At 37.1% G+C, this 15,183-nt stretch overlaps 1 protein-coding gene across 1 annotated transcript in view; it reads left to right on the plus strand.

Moving 5' to 3' along the window:
- Nucleotides 1–3,608: 3,608 nt before the first annotated feature.
- The window catches only part of LOC145766026 (uncharacterized), a 48,111-nt gene continuing 36,536 nt past the window's right edge, over nucleotides 3,609–15,183 (plus strand). Inside the window, exons 1-12 of the mRNA XM_082577680.1 lie at nucleotides 3,609–3,908; nucleotides 6,137–6,329; nucleotides 7,218–7,328; nucleotides 7,523–7,710; nucleotides 8,038–8,235; nucleotides 9,653–9,902; nucleotides 10,398–10,607; nucleotides 10,902–11,045; nucleotides 12,476–12,547; nucleotides 12,966–13,175; nucleotides 13,773–13,905; nucleotides 14,781–14,881. Coding sequence (XP_082433806.1) covers nucleotides 3,609–3,908; nucleotides 6,137–6,329; nucleotides 7,218–7,328; nucleotides 7,523–7,710; nucleotides 8,038–8,235; nucleotides 9,653–9,902; nucleotides 10,398–10,607; nucleotides 10,902–11,045; nucleotides 12,476–12,547; nucleotides 12,966–13,175; nucleotides 13,773–13,905; nucleotides 14,781–14,881 — 2,110 coding nt within the window. The remainder of the gene's footprint in view (nucleotides 3,909–6,136; nucleotides 6,330–7,217; nucleotides 7,329–7,522; nucleotides 7,711–8,037; nucleotides 8,236–9,652; nucleotides 9,903–10,397; nucleotides 10,608–10,901; nucleotides 11,046–12,475; nucleotides 12,548–12,965; nucleotides 13,176–13,772; nucleotides 13,906–14,780; nucleotides 14,882–15,183) is intronic.

The raw sequence follows: 15,183 nt of genomic DNA on the forward strand, positions 1-15,183 counted from the left end.
GAGTGTAGGTCCTCTTCATGCACGTATGCTAGGTACGTTCCACTTGACCCACTTTATTGTTCCGCACATCTTTAATTTCATTTTGACCTTAGTTGACCCCAAGAGCAGAAGCTTGACCTCTCATTTTGTGACCTTTAGAATAGTGAAAATTTGAACAATTTTCTTTGCGAATGAAGACAGGAAGAATATTACGAAGTTAATAGTTGAAACCTACGAAAGATTGGCTACAGCAGCCTCACTGACTACACCTTCTATTGTCACAGCCAAGCAATTTTGGGACAAAACAGATAGTTTAATGACTGATGCTGCAAGCAAGAACTTGCAGGTAGAAGAGCATGTTGTAATTGCAATGTCATCTGATCATCGACCATATCATTTGCTTTGCAAAAGCCATACTGTTGAGAAACCACGAATAAGTCTTTGAGGTATTTTGGCTCATTCTTTTTCAGATTAACCTTCAGCGCTTCCAAACTTTGGTGGTGTTTACTTGAAACCTTGCTCTCAAGGTAAGACCAGATGCCAAAGTCTAAGGGATGAAGGAGGCCATTCTTCCTTGGAAATGAAGAACGGCACATTCTCTTAGCTCCATGTGAAGGGGCAGAATCTTATTGGAATGACCAATTACGTTTTTTGAAGTGTTTCTTTTCTCAAGGCAACAATGAACCCTCAAGAATATCATTTCGGTGGTTTTCTTGGTTCAATTTCACTCCTTGATCCAAAAAAATCAATGGACTTCTTCCTGATTTGTTGACTGCGGTCCACACCATCACTGATGCCACCCCTTGTCTTCGAGTGACTACCCTGGGTTCCACGTCACCATCTATTGACCAAACACGATCATTCTGACTGTTAAAATGATGCTGGACATCAAATTTCTTCTCATCGCTGAACACAAGGTTTGGCAGCATGCCTCCAATGCCTCCTCCTTCAATGCGTGAGAGCAGAAATCTGACTCTGGAGAGACGTTTCTCAATGGTACTGGTATTTAGCAACTGTTTCTTCATGTGTTTGAATGGGATCATCTTCAAATCCTTCTTGAGAACTGTGAATATGATTCCATAGGCCACCTTTGCCAGGTTTTGAATTGGATCTCTTGTAATGTTAATTATTATTGATGACCCTGTATTTGAAGATCTTAAGAATGGCAAAATGGATACTTTAGGTGATTTTGTTGTGCACTATAAACATGTACCGATATATATAATATACACCAGATACAGTCTTGAAATCTAAAATCTTACAGGATATGTGCTATGATTCTGCAGCAGCCATACAGTTACAATGTGGTCGAGAATATGGTTTTGCTCAAGAAAATCAAAAATGTCGTGCCACAAAATTGGACAAACTTTCAGAGCAGGATCTTCAAAACTTACTAATTTACAACCTCGATTGTGAGCGTGACCTGGGCAAGTTTAACCACCTGTCAGTAGTAGTGAAATATCGCAATAAGTTCAATGCAAGAGGCATACGCTCTGACATGACCTTATACCTACCAAAGCAATCAAGGAAGAGTCGACAATATATCAAAACAAATCATGAAAATCCTGAAGGTAAAAGAAACTAATAAGGCCAGATTAATGAAACGACAAGAAAAGGATTAGGCCTATGCAACAAAATTATTAGAATTGTGCAAAACGTGGAATGGTCCTTGCACAATGCACATCCACAACAGAACTTGGATCGATCCTGGCATCAAACTGTGACAAGCAGGAAAAAATTGTAACAGTAGAATTGGCATATTACCGTCATACACACAAAGTGGATGTAATTCGAATGCCCGGATTATTCAAACTGAGCAATATTTCCCATGAGGAAGGTGTCGAAAATCTGTGCATTTTGTTGAGTGATACTGATCCATTAGTCTCCAGTAGTGTAACAATCATGGACTTGCCAAGTGATCAAGATGTCCTTCATGCGGTACATATTACCGAAACTGGAGTTCACCCTGTTCCGGATATTTGCGAAGCAAACAATTTGGAGGAAAGCAGCTTATGCGTTACAGTGTGGGAAATGGCAGACGGACCTACATGGTTTATTGGGTATGTACGTTCCCACAAAGGAAACATGGTGGTAGAAGTTGAACATTTGCATAGAGTACAACCTAAAAGCAGCCGGCTATGGAAATACCCCGAACATAATGGCGTTGAGGATGTTGACATGGAGCAAGTGTTGCTATGTAAACCAGATGGTGATTGGGAAATGACTGGTGGACACATGATGAAATTTACGCTTAAGAATGCAGATGACATTATAAACGTATTTTTATCTTTGAACTTGAAGTAAAACAGATAAAAATGCACGTTCAAATAGTATTGATTTAGGCTATATTTTCGAAGTGACTTTTTTCAGGCTCCTTGCACGAAAGTGTGAGTTTCACGCTGCGGTAACCGGATTCCTGCTACCGAAGTGTGAAACTCACACTTCCGTACAAGGAGCCTGAACTACCGAAACTGTAAAACTGCAACTATGGTACCCGAAAAATGCTACGCAGTGTATGTTTTCACACTTCGGGAAAAGGAATCAGGCATGCAGCCACCATTTTCACACTTGCGCGCCCGAAAGTTCTGCTATCGAACTTCCATTTTCTAGGTTCGGTCTCAAGAAAAATTGATCATGGTCATACAGCTGGGGACCGAATCTCGCAAACTACACTTGCAAACCTGATTTCCTTGCAAAAAAGGCTGCCATATATTTTGAATTGTTGGTGTGAGTTAATTGTACACATCATTGAAATTTAGCTTTCTTTTGTGTAACCGGTATTCTTCGTTTCGCAAATTTGAAAAAACTAATCTTGTAAATGATGTCTACTGATGTGTAGTTGACGGATTTTAATATTTTTTGCAGTTTTGAAGCTAAACAACAAAACTGTTTCCAAAATGGTTGGACACTGATGTTTTTGACACTACCCCCCAAAAAATGTGTTGTACCCCCTACCTCTACTAGTATGTATGTTTCTGAGTTGCTTGTACAATTTTTTTTTCCTCTTTTGGTTTTAGACCACAAACAAAAATGAAATCAATGAAATGAAAATGTTATTTTAATAACAACAGCAAAAGACTGGAAGATCAGCAGCCATAGTATGTTGCAAGAGTGGAGAAGAAACTGTCAAGCATGTCCTGCTAGAGCGCCCAATTATCCATTCGTCGACACACGGCCAGTTGACTGTCCCGGAGTTGATCGCAAATGAACCACAATTGGCACTTAAGCTTTGGGAGAAATGGAAGAAGGTGGCTGAGATGATTGTGACAACAACCCAACAGACCGACTGACAATTGCTCAACAACAGCAATTATTTTTTGCATTTATTGTGAAAAAGTGTAGTGTGCAGTGAATTGTACGTGCAGATGCAACACACAGACGTTTACACAGCATCGTGTTTTTCTTCCTTTTTTTAACCCAGGGAAAATTTAAAATTTTAACTGGTAACTAAATGATTGTCTCGATATGCCATGTTTGCAATTTAATCCATAAATGGTTTAGGCTAATAATTCCTTTAAATATGTTCAGTGTATATTGGATATTAAAAACAATAGTTTACAGGTTTACAGTTTAGATAGGCCAGTTGCCTTAAATGTAAATTGTGTGCTGGATGTGTTTATTTATTTAAAATGGATAATCCAGAAAATCATGAGCCAACTGAAACTACAACAGGAGCTACTACTGACAATACAGAAAAGGAAAAGGCTGCCAATAGTACCTCAGGTCATGTGGAAGCAAAGCCTGATATTCCCAATAGTGCAAATGAGGGAGAAACAACAGAAGTGGCAAAAGAAACAGAAGAAGGAAAGATTGCTAGTGAAACCTCAGTTCATGCGAAAGCAAAGCATTCAAAGCCTGATATTCCCAATAGTACAAATGAGAGAGAAACAACAGAAGTACCGGTAGCAAAAGAGGAACCAATATCTGAGGTATTTTTCAGTAGTTGCAGAAATTTTGGTAGCATTAATTGGTATAAATGTTTTGTGTACCTAGTTTTAATATCAAGTGTGTTCAATGCGTGGTTATATGTGCGGTATGCTCCTATTCTGAGAATCCATTTCAAAGAATCCAATTCGGAGACTGCCTTTTTCAAGAAAGCTTTTTCCGAGAATTCTAAAATTCCACAGCGACATCTGTTTATTCAAAGGAATTATCTTATAATTGATGTTAGCCAAGTAAAGTTTCAGCAAAAAAGTTTCAACTAAAGAAAAAAAAAGAACAGTTATCAAACAGCGTTTCATGATTAATTGATATCAATAGAGGTTAACTAAATAAACTCTCGTTTTTGATTGAGGTTAATTAAGAAAACCTCAATATCATTTAAAAGATAAGCAGCTAGCTTTATCAATATAAAATTCACTTCTCCAAACCTTTTTTTAAATAAAACATAATAAATATTTACAACATTATTAGCAAATACCACCACAATTAAAAGTCCATTTGTCGCTTCCACCAACAAGGCCAGTAGCCTTACAACTCGATTATTTATCCTTTTCCCATTGATCTTTTACGGTGGCGATGGAGCACATAACCTTCTAGTCTGAAAGGAGATCACAAGGCATCACTGAGCAGTATCTTGACTCGTTTCTTACATTAAAAAGATCTCTCAGCCTCAACAGTTGCTGCGGGTAATGCTATAATGACATAGATTGCGAATGCGTGTACTGTTTGTTCACCACTTAAGTGATCTGACATTGTTAATGTTGGCTACCTAGCCTATAGATCTGCCTGACAAGGTTTTGGAAACCCACTCTTATCCCAGAGAGATGAGCTAAAATACTTAATGAAATTTTCAAAGCAAAATCTATTCTTACAAATCCTGTGACGCTTTTATGCACCTTAAAACAGTGCTGAGTTGTTCTTTGCCAGAATTACCTCACAACTAGCCATCCTGTTACAGACACAAATGATTTGGTAGTCTCAATGGCAATCTCTTGCACTATCATATTGCTGGTTACCCTGGGAATCTCATTTTGTTCCATTGGGTTTTGCTTGCAAACTGAGCTTTCCCGGCCATTTGAGTAAAAATGCTTTTTCAATCTTCATCTCCGCCGTCAATGCAAAATTGAACAAACTTCAAAAAATTTTCTTTATTACAAAATATCCATAAAAAACGATGTGAGGCTATTTGAAACACAGAACATCTCATCTTGACAATGGAAGTCATTATGTTCCTGTTTTCTTACATTTGCATATAGGGTACACATTTTGACCAGTTTCCATGCTTGTGACGACAATTTTGCTTCTTTGTAGTAACTAGCATCTTGGTGTAAACAGCTTTCCCGACCAATTTATAGAAATCTTGAGATTTTGTTGAAAAAAAAACTCACCAATTTTGTCGCTTAGGTGTTGCCCTCTCAGTGAACTGCGATTTTCAGAACTAATATGATAAGCTGATCAAACGTTCGAAATCGCAGAGAACAAATCTCGACCTGATTGCAAATAAGACTTTATTTTTTTTTTGCTGAGACTTTTCGGTCATTTGTCCGAAATGACTTGAAAAAATTCGCTCATTTTTTATTTATTTTGGTCATTTTTTCTGATGAAAATATTTCCTTTCAGGTAGCTGATACAAACCAAAATTTGCACTTCCTGACTAGCTACAACATAAAGTATATATTGCTGAGAAACGTCGTGTTTTATCTGAGAAAAGTTAGAACAGACAAACGTTTCTTCAACGTTCATCAGCGAAACTCAACCTTTTAACACCCTGCCGCAGACACCTTTTATTGCATATTTTGACCGAATTGACTATATTTTTTTCAGACATTTTGCTAAAAAATCAGTCAATGACTGATGGATGACCGAAAAAAAACCCAGCTTACCGTCTGCTCATAAAATGCTAGAAATGCAAATATTGAGAGTTAATGTTTGAGAAAATTGGAAGGAGGGCATGGCCCCTTTGTCTCCCCTAGCTACACATATGTGTATTATGCTAAACTCTTGTTCAACAAACGTCTCGAAAACTATACTGTTTTCATCTTCAGTGCTATACTGTAAATGTTTATGGAAAGATTATTATCAAAGAAAGGAGACAGTAGTGCGAAAGCAAATAATTACCTCCATTTGCCTCGACATTGTAGTCTTCACTCTTTGTGATAAGCAAATTTGTTGTGTTAATTCAATTTTAAAGACGTTGTATGTTGATTTTCGTTAGAAAGAAGCTGCTGGGAGTGAGAAGAGAGTAGAAGAAATTGCTGTGCATGATGTAACAATAGACGTTCTTCATTCAAAAATTCCTGATACAGTAAAAGAACAAGACCTTGTGAAAACAAAAGCGTCAAAGCGAGACAAAATAAACTCACATGAATCTGTGATTGAGGTTGAGAATAAGAAACATCATGCTAAAGGTATGACGCACACATGTAGTTAATACACCATTCTTTCAATTTTTGCCTGTACCATGGTGATTTGTTTCAATGGGTGTGGAGTCTGTGGACCGTAAACTGGGTCTGCTACTATTCGGCGAGTCCAATTCGGCTAGTCCGATTCAGCGAGTGCCCTATTCGGCGAGAGCCCTTTTCGGCAAGTTTCCTATTCGGCAATTTTTTGAATTTTTTAAAAAATTATCAGGTAGGCGTACCGTAGCCTAATTATGATTGCCGCTTTTTCATCGTTTTAATGTCGCTAAACGTTGAAATAAGACCCTAACCTTTAACCCTAACCTTTAACCCTAACCTTTAAAGTTTAACCCCAACCCTTACCTCTAACCCTTACCCCAACCCCTAAAACGGCAATAATAATTAGGCTACGGTACCCGATAAGTTAAAAAAAAATTCAAAAAATTGCCGAATAGGGAACTCGCTGAAAAGGGCTTTCGCCGAATTGGACTCGCCGAATCAGACTCGCCGAAACGGGCCATTCCGCGTAAACTAATACCGAAACAGCAAAAGTTTATTTTTTTTTAATGCTAAATGGTGTAAAGAGGGCAACTTTTGCTCATTGGATGATCATCTTCATTTGCATTCTGTGACTTAAACTAATTATTGACTGACAATTGACAAACCAATCACGCTTGACAGGTCTGTTGCCGTCCTTCAAGTGGTTGGTCTCAAACGATATTTGAAGATGAAGTCAAGTTCTTTTTAAAATGTGTTTTGCAATGTTTTAGTAACGCTATATTTCTGTTTTATGCCGATCAATCAGAGCAGCTCTGCTTGTAGATAAAAAAGAAAATTGTCTGGTAGTAAGGAATACATTAAAGTGGACACATTTTTCTCTATACAATTTTCTTATAGGCCTACTACCCAAAGTTATAAAGGAAGAAGTTTCTCTTTCGCGGTATTGGAAGTTATTCTGGCCATGGTTTTCTGTTGCAATCCTTGGCATCATTTTCATACTAGTGGCAAGTAAGTGCTTGTCTCATGCAGTTTTTAATTTCACTTATTCCTTGAGAATAAGCACAGTACTTGTGCATTTGTTTGTCCAACAAGATCACACTACTGTAGCTAGTTCTTTACAAAAAGATTTGCACTTTTGGGATAGAAGATTGGCTTGATCGGTAAATTTCATTGTCTACATGAAAAATCGACTTGTCTTTCAGTTATTCTACTCGGAGCTGGGGTGAGCAAACGAAAAGGAACGTTCTCTTTACAAAACATCAATTTGCCTGCTTTGCAAGGTTCTATGAAAGTACACACAGTTGATGGGGCAGAGCTCGTATATAATAAACAGTTAAAATTCATTGGCAATCTTGAAGCTCGAGAACTGCGAAATAAAATTGAGCCAAAGGTGAACGTGTATTTTTTTTTAACTTGTGTTAAATAGGCTTGTGCTCAAATCGATTGTAAAGTGGATCATGTTTGCAAAATTAGATCATGACCAAAGTGGATTTTTTTTTTTAAATTTATTATTTGTCGCCATTGTAGGCTTAATTTATTGTTGCATTACAACGTTTCTTTTCCAAGTTATTTGAGTTTGGTTCAGGTGCTTACTTGTTTTGAAGCTGGCCGCCTTTCGAATGTTCTGCCGCCAGTGGTCGTGTCAATTGCTTTTGAATGTGCATGTTTGTTAGAATACTTGTGCACCTTTCGTAGTTCAATTTCTTGGTTTCTTCAGCTGAAAAACATTTATGAAGGGGCCGGACTCAACGTAGACTCCACCCTCATTGTTGCCTTTAAGTATGGCGACGGATTAGGGGATGTTCTTGTTGCGCCTGGAAATGGACGCATCAGTGTGGAAGCAAGCAGGAAAAAAAGAATAATCGCTGGTAGATTGGCTTCAACATCTGGACGCTCACTGCTGATCCGGCATTGGGTAAGTTAAGATAATATTTTCTCCACTTTTTGTAGAGTGTTTTACTTTGAATCGTTTTATATACGATAAATACGTATTTAAAAGATGCAATTTTTCATGTGCACGGTCTTTTCATACGCCATTTTGAAATTGCATTACTCGTAAATTATTTCTTTTGCTAGAGCATTGGTTCCTGACCTTAACTAACTCGCCGAATCCTCACAATCTGTAGAATTTTTGTGGAAGCTCAATAAGTTCTACAACTTACTCTGCACAAAACTTGAGGCACCAACTCAAAAATAAGTTTATAACTTTCTTTTGGACCACAATCTTTGACAATGGCGGCTGAATTTCATATGATGCAACTTTGTAAATTTCCTCAATTTTTTCTGGTTGACAGCTTGTGGTCAGAAGGCGGTCAGGTACTGATACTGACAAGGCTAAGAAAGCCAAAAACGCTGTCTGCTTCGCACTACTTTTTGACATACGTTGTAGGATTCGAAGTAGGCTATACAGCTAGCGTGAAGCTTGGCTGTGATGGTTTGCAAACTAGCTGTGTGCTCATTGCTCAGCTTTGTGTGGTGTGCAGATGGTAAAGCAGCCTTCCTTTCTTCTTGTTGCCTTTCTACTGGTTTGACTACTTTCTTACCTTTTAAAAAAAGTTTTAGTTTATGGATTATTATTAGTTTCACTTAAAATGTTTGTTGCATCTTTGAATCACCTTTTGGCCTTCTTTCCTTTTGACCCGAGAACCTTGTTGTTTATTTGGAGGAGCGTTTGTCTGTCTATTCGTAATTTTTTTTTTTTTTTTTTGACAAACCGGTACGGTAAGTTCAACAATCTTTAAATGAATAAGAAATAAATTCATGGTTTAACAGCCGCCCACTGTTCTTTCTACATTCCCCTACCAACTTACATTTTATAGAGTAGGCTAGCTTATGTTCAATGTGACTTCACAAAAGTGAAGAGGTCAATAGGACGTTTGGCAAGTAAGCTAACGCATTTAAGAAATGACTTGACAGCATCGAAACTATGACTAATCCTTGCAAATGCAAAAAAGCATTCTCTGAAGTTTTGTGGTTTCAATATTTCCGCTGAACCACTAAAGCGGAGTTGTCAAACCTAACTTAAAAATCACTTTAGTGCAGTGAGTGATATACAATATAGCTGGATTGAAGCATTATTTAAGGTTTGAACGACGCGTATATTCTTGTTGAAATTAATGCTTTGATTTGTATCATCTGGGTAGTGGGTAACTGGGTATGAACCGTAGGTTATGTGTTACCGTTATCTTTTGCAAATCTTTTTGTAACCTTTTCTTGATGCAGTGAGCATTTATGTCATTCGCCTTTATTTCATTTGTACTTTCTGCAACTAGTTAGTGTTTGGTGAAAGTTTTGTATGTTTAATATTGGCACTTACACTTTGTCATGTTCAGGTTTACCTGGCTAATGATCTTACGGATGCTGACCTTACTAGCTTGGTTGGCAGAGTCAAGCAAGCGGCTACAAACGAACCCAACATTGGCATCGACACTGACTCAATCGCGATCGTTAGTCTTGCAAATATTTCACAAGTCGACACTCTCACAGCTTTGTCTCAAGAAGGATTTTTCCAGAACGGGTTATCGTCGCTTGATTTCAATCTACTTGCCACTATTGGATTAGTTCGGGGACCATCCAATATAGGTATAATGGCTGCTTCTTGAAAGTGAAGTACTATCTTTTGATTTTAATTTCAATGAAAAGACATAACAGCGCTGAGCTTTTCCAGCCGGATTTAGGTTAAATTGAAAAATTCTGGAGCCGAAACTGTATTAATCTTCATATAGCCTTTGCTAACTTCACTAAATCACTTGCCTTTGCTAACTTAATATAAAATATAACTTTTGTGGTGCAGATAAATTTTCAGGCCTGTTCTGATTGGTTTCGACCTGAAATACACAACCCACTTACAATCCTGCATAAAAATAATTTTCAAAGAAAAAAGCAGCCTACAATTCCTTTCCTTTTTGTCAGCGAAAGCAGCTAAACTCACGCCGCCTTGTTTCAGGCACGTGCAAACTTTGTATTGGAAGGATTCGTAAAGGCCAATGTTTTTTTGTGTGCGCTTTCGACTCCTAAAGTTTCGCTCCATTAACAAAATAAATTAAATCTGGTTAAATCTATGTTATGCTACGTCAGGTCTTCAGAGTGGTGACGATGGGCTTTGTCCTGGTTTTAAAAAACCCATAAACATGGTATTGGATCCTCCCGCCTGCAATGAATCTAGTAATACATACCTGGGAATGCTATGCACGTTCACTTGTCGGAGCTCATTTACTCTTGTTGGATCGGCCAGCAGGATATGTTTGTCTTCTGGCCACTGGAGCGGCTCACCTGCTTCTTGCACTTGTAAGATTGCATTCTTTGTACAAACAAAAAATACTAGAATCTTGATTTTGTTTCACTTTTTTTTATAAGAACGTGATAACTCTGTTAACATTGCAAAATTATGTGGTTTGCTGTTTTCTCACCGCATTTACGTACTGAGTGATTGGTATTCCAGTTCTGTTGTTATAAGATGTGGCTGCATTCATATGCAGAGTTTATCTTATCTTTAAATATTGTTGTTGATAATACCATAAAGCAAGCAATGTTACCATAAAGCAAGCAATTAACGATTTAGAAATTGTAGTTTAATTTCAGCTATGTGTCCTCCGGTTGTCCTAAACACTCCAGGGACTCTTTTTCCTCAAACTTGCTCTTCTTCCAACGCAGTTTCGGGCCAGTTGTGTTTTATTCATTGTCCGCCATTGTATCAGTTGTTCTCAGCTCAAGACGATAGAATAGGTAGGCTGTGCTTCATCTTGTTTTGTAATTGTTGAAGGATTTAAAATGTGTCAATTTTCCTTAGCAAATCATCGGCAACTTATGTACACTGTACAGTAATTTGAATTATATACATTTGTGTGTCAGGTGGTATGATAAGTACTTATCGTTTTTCATGTCAATGTTTTTTTGTAATATTAATTTTTTTTATTCCACCCACCTCATAAATTTTAACTACTATCCTGTTCTATCTTGAATCTTTTTTGGTTGAATAATTTTAAATTGATACTGTTTCAGAAATTTCCTATAAAAGCGTTCAATGTCGTTCACTTATGTGTATTTCAGCAGAATAATAAATTACTTTTGGGAATGCGTTGTTGGTAACGAATTTTAAAAGTAATTGCGTTTAATTTTAAGAAGTGTCAAATTGAAAGATGAAACACTCGACCACCAAGCTCATGTTCAATTTTTGAATATTTCCACTGATTTGAATATGAAACTGTAAATAGGCACAAGCTGTTGCAAATGCTTAGCGCCCCTGCTGGCTTGATTCTGCACTGGCTGAAAACGGGTTTTTACAAAGAAAAAATGATGGTTGCAGTGCATGTGCATTATGCAGCCATCTAAAAAGCGTATAAATTGCATACAGTTATTCAGTTTGATTAAAATGCCATTTTGTGCAGATATGCTTATAATATGAATGTTGACTGTTTGGTTTGCTGCTACTACAATGTAGTAATATATCCGAAATTATATATGCTACTATTTCTAAAATTTATTTTCGAAACTAATAAAGATATATAATAGATTGAGTTTCGCTTTTAGCGTACATATCAATAATATAAATACTGAAAAGTTTGGGTGTTCATGAGGACAATTATCGTTTCTAGCACTAGTTGCAACGTTCATCTGATAAAATTGAAAGTGAAAGCAACAACAAACAGGATGGTTTATTGCTTCACTGACGTTTCGCGCACCATGACAATGCGCATCCTCAGAGCGAATAACATACAAAATAAAATTTTACAAGGTAATATACTGCAGTGCGATTGAAGGCAAGAAAAAATAAAACACACAATATTTAAAAAAATTGGCCAATGATGTCATATATGATTTTTGTTGCGGTATGCCAGAGCACATGTAAGCGTTTTACAAAAAGTTTTAGCATGGAGGCTATAGGCATTTGCTTCGTTAAAAAAAAATATTGTGTGTTTCATTTTTTCTTGCTTTCAATCACACTGCAGTATATAACCTTGTGAAATTTTATTTTGTATGTTATTCGCTCTGAGGATACGCATTGTCATGGTGCGCGAAACGTCAGTGAAGCAATAAACCATCCTGTTTGTTGTTGCTTTCACTTTCAATTTTATTAGATAAACGTTGCAACTAGTGCTAGAAACGATATTAATAATATATTAATTTTTTTTACATTTTTATGCTTTTTTATTCAGTTGAAGGTTCAAGTTATATAAGGCAGTGCAGGGACGATGGCACGTGGTCTGGTGATCTCGTTTATTGTAAAGGTAAGCTTCGTTTATGTGCCGTATGATCTGTTGAATGCTGGTTTCCGACCATGGGCGCCTTTGAGAGAACGTAACATTCATACGTGATAAATAAATATTAAATACGAACGACGACGAGGCCATATATGACTTTTGTTGCGATATTACAGAAAGTTTTAGCATGGAGGCTATACCGTAGGCATTTGCTATATTATTGGCGTACATTGCATTTACTGCAAGGAAAGAATCGGCCTTATAGACTGTTGTTTAGCCTACTTTGAAAACGTTGAAAATTGTTTAACTGTTGATTGGTATGACCTGGAAATTATGTTTTGTCATCATTGCAAGTATTAAGTCATGCCAGCTTGAAAACGATATGATAATTTTAATCACGAGTGGCTGATAATTGTGTCGCTTACCGGTATATTGTATATTGCAGCAAAATGCAGGTCATTGAACTTCAATGCGTACTTTACCTTCTATCTTGTGAGCAATTTTAATATTGCAAATGTGTCATGCGGGACGTTGGAAGGTGATGTTTGTTTACTGACCTGTGCAAATGGATATTTGCTTAATGGTGGTGGAAACGCGCAGCAAATAACTTGTGATACAAACGGAAAGTGGAATAAAGAAATACTCTATTGCAAAAGTGAGAACACCATTGGTTCAGCCACTTATTGACTTGTTTGAACTCTGTATGTTCTTTGGATAGCTATGTATGTTCTTGCGAAGATCAAAAATAAATTTCTCACAAGCAAATGTAAAACGCAAGTAAACAACTCACTACTGTAAGAATTTATCTCTTTTGTCACTTCAAGAAGGTTACAAAAGTGACAAATCCGGCAAATTGACTACAAATTGCAAACATTTAAAAGCTGTATTATAACGACGTTTATACTTTCTTTAAATTCGAAGTTTACTTTCTCTTTACGTTGTCGTAACGTCTTATAGATGGTAATTTGCAGAACATTTTGCTACTTAAAAAAGTCGTTTGCTACAAAAACTAATTAGGCTGAATGATGGTGAATTGCGGTAAGCGTATGGTGAAGCGTGTCGATTTTCCATTTGTGATCCCTCGTTAGTCAGTTGTTGCTTCTTTTACCCACCTCACCATGACGTTCAAACTAAGCACTTGTGGAAGTTAATTTGAAATCAAATCAACAGTTAATTTAATTTGAAATCAAAGACTAACTCAGAGCACTAACTTAAAAAACAAAACAACAACAAGTTGCATGTTGATGCATAGAGGAATGTTCCAAGATCTTCCCCTACGCAAACCAAGCTGTGGAACCTGCAGAATGTGAGACCAGCCCGTACGAAGGAATGAAATGCACTTTCAGCTGTGACGATGGCTATAAACTTGACAGTTCCAGTGTGAGGTTTGTTTATAGTTCTGCATCCATCTTGAAATTTGTCGATATTTTTCTCAGAAAATGTCTTCTCAGAAGAAAGAAATGATGTTTTGTTTGTTCATATTCATATGTTTTTGTTTATCCGATTTCTGTCCATTGTTCTGTATCCATCTTGAGACTTACTGATATTTTTCTCATAAAATATCTTCTCCGAAGAAACGTGATGTTTTGACCTTCCAGCAATAAACTGTCTCACCTCAAATTGGAAGAGATGATGGGCATGGTAGTGGTACCTTAATCGATTGAGCCATTTGGTCAAAAACATGTTGAAGTAAAATTATTCAGATATCTGTGGCGCAAAACGTTTTCTCTCCGGACGTTCCCCTACAACTTTATTAAAACTTTACCTTGCAAGAATATTGCCACGCATGTTATGTTCTCTGTGGCTACAGCGTTTAATTTAGTTGCCTTCATAGACGGCAGTTTGCTGGAAATTGGAGATAAGGCAATTTTCTGCACGAATAACAGCCGACAAAAACGTGTTCAGAATGAAGTCTATTGTGACTCTGATGAGATCCAGGGCCCAAGTGGCACTTTCTACCGCTTCGTTCTTTCCACACGTCGACTGCCATTATGCATATTGCATAAGCAATAGTTTTGTTGATTGTGTTCACAGCGACATAATTATATTTACAGATCTTGCCAATGTGCGAGCCTATAGTATTGACTGGAGGCTGATGTAATTTTGATTTCGATCTCTAGACTAAATGTACTTTACGTTTTATTTTATTCCGCGACAACGTAAAAGCCCGATAAGATTGTAGATCAAGGAAGTATGAGGAAAAGGGTTGAGGATTTCTAACCTATTGTGTGCCAAATTTTCACATGAAAAATAATTTCAGGTATTGCTCTGCTGCAGATTGGCAAGATGCTCAGCCGAACTGTGTTGCTGTTTGCCCTACCTTATCACCTCTTAGCCATGGCAGCTTTGTTTCAGTGTCTGGTTAGTCTCATGCACTGTGCTTTAAACTTAATGTTGTAACTTTTGTATTCTTTTCAACACGTTGCTTTGTATCTAATTCACACATACACACACACGCCTTGTATTATCCGATGGGAACATTAAGCATATTCTAAACATCGTTGTGTGCTGTTTGTTCATAAATGTCTCTTTGATTGAGTCAACTTATATTTCTACCATCCCCACCACAAGGTCTTAAGTTAACGTAACTTGTTGCAAACAGTTTACACCTCACCGTTTTAACTCATTTTAAAATATAATTTCATGTTTCGCCAATGATACGC

Source organism: Aplidium turbinatum, chromosome 1, assembly GCF_918807975.1.
Source record: "Aplidium turbinatum chromosome 1, kaAplTurb1.1, whole genome shotgun sequence".
Taxonomy (NCBI): Eukaryota; Metazoa; Chordata; class Ascidiacea; order Aplousobranchia; family Polyclinidae; genus Aplidium; species Aplidium turbinatum.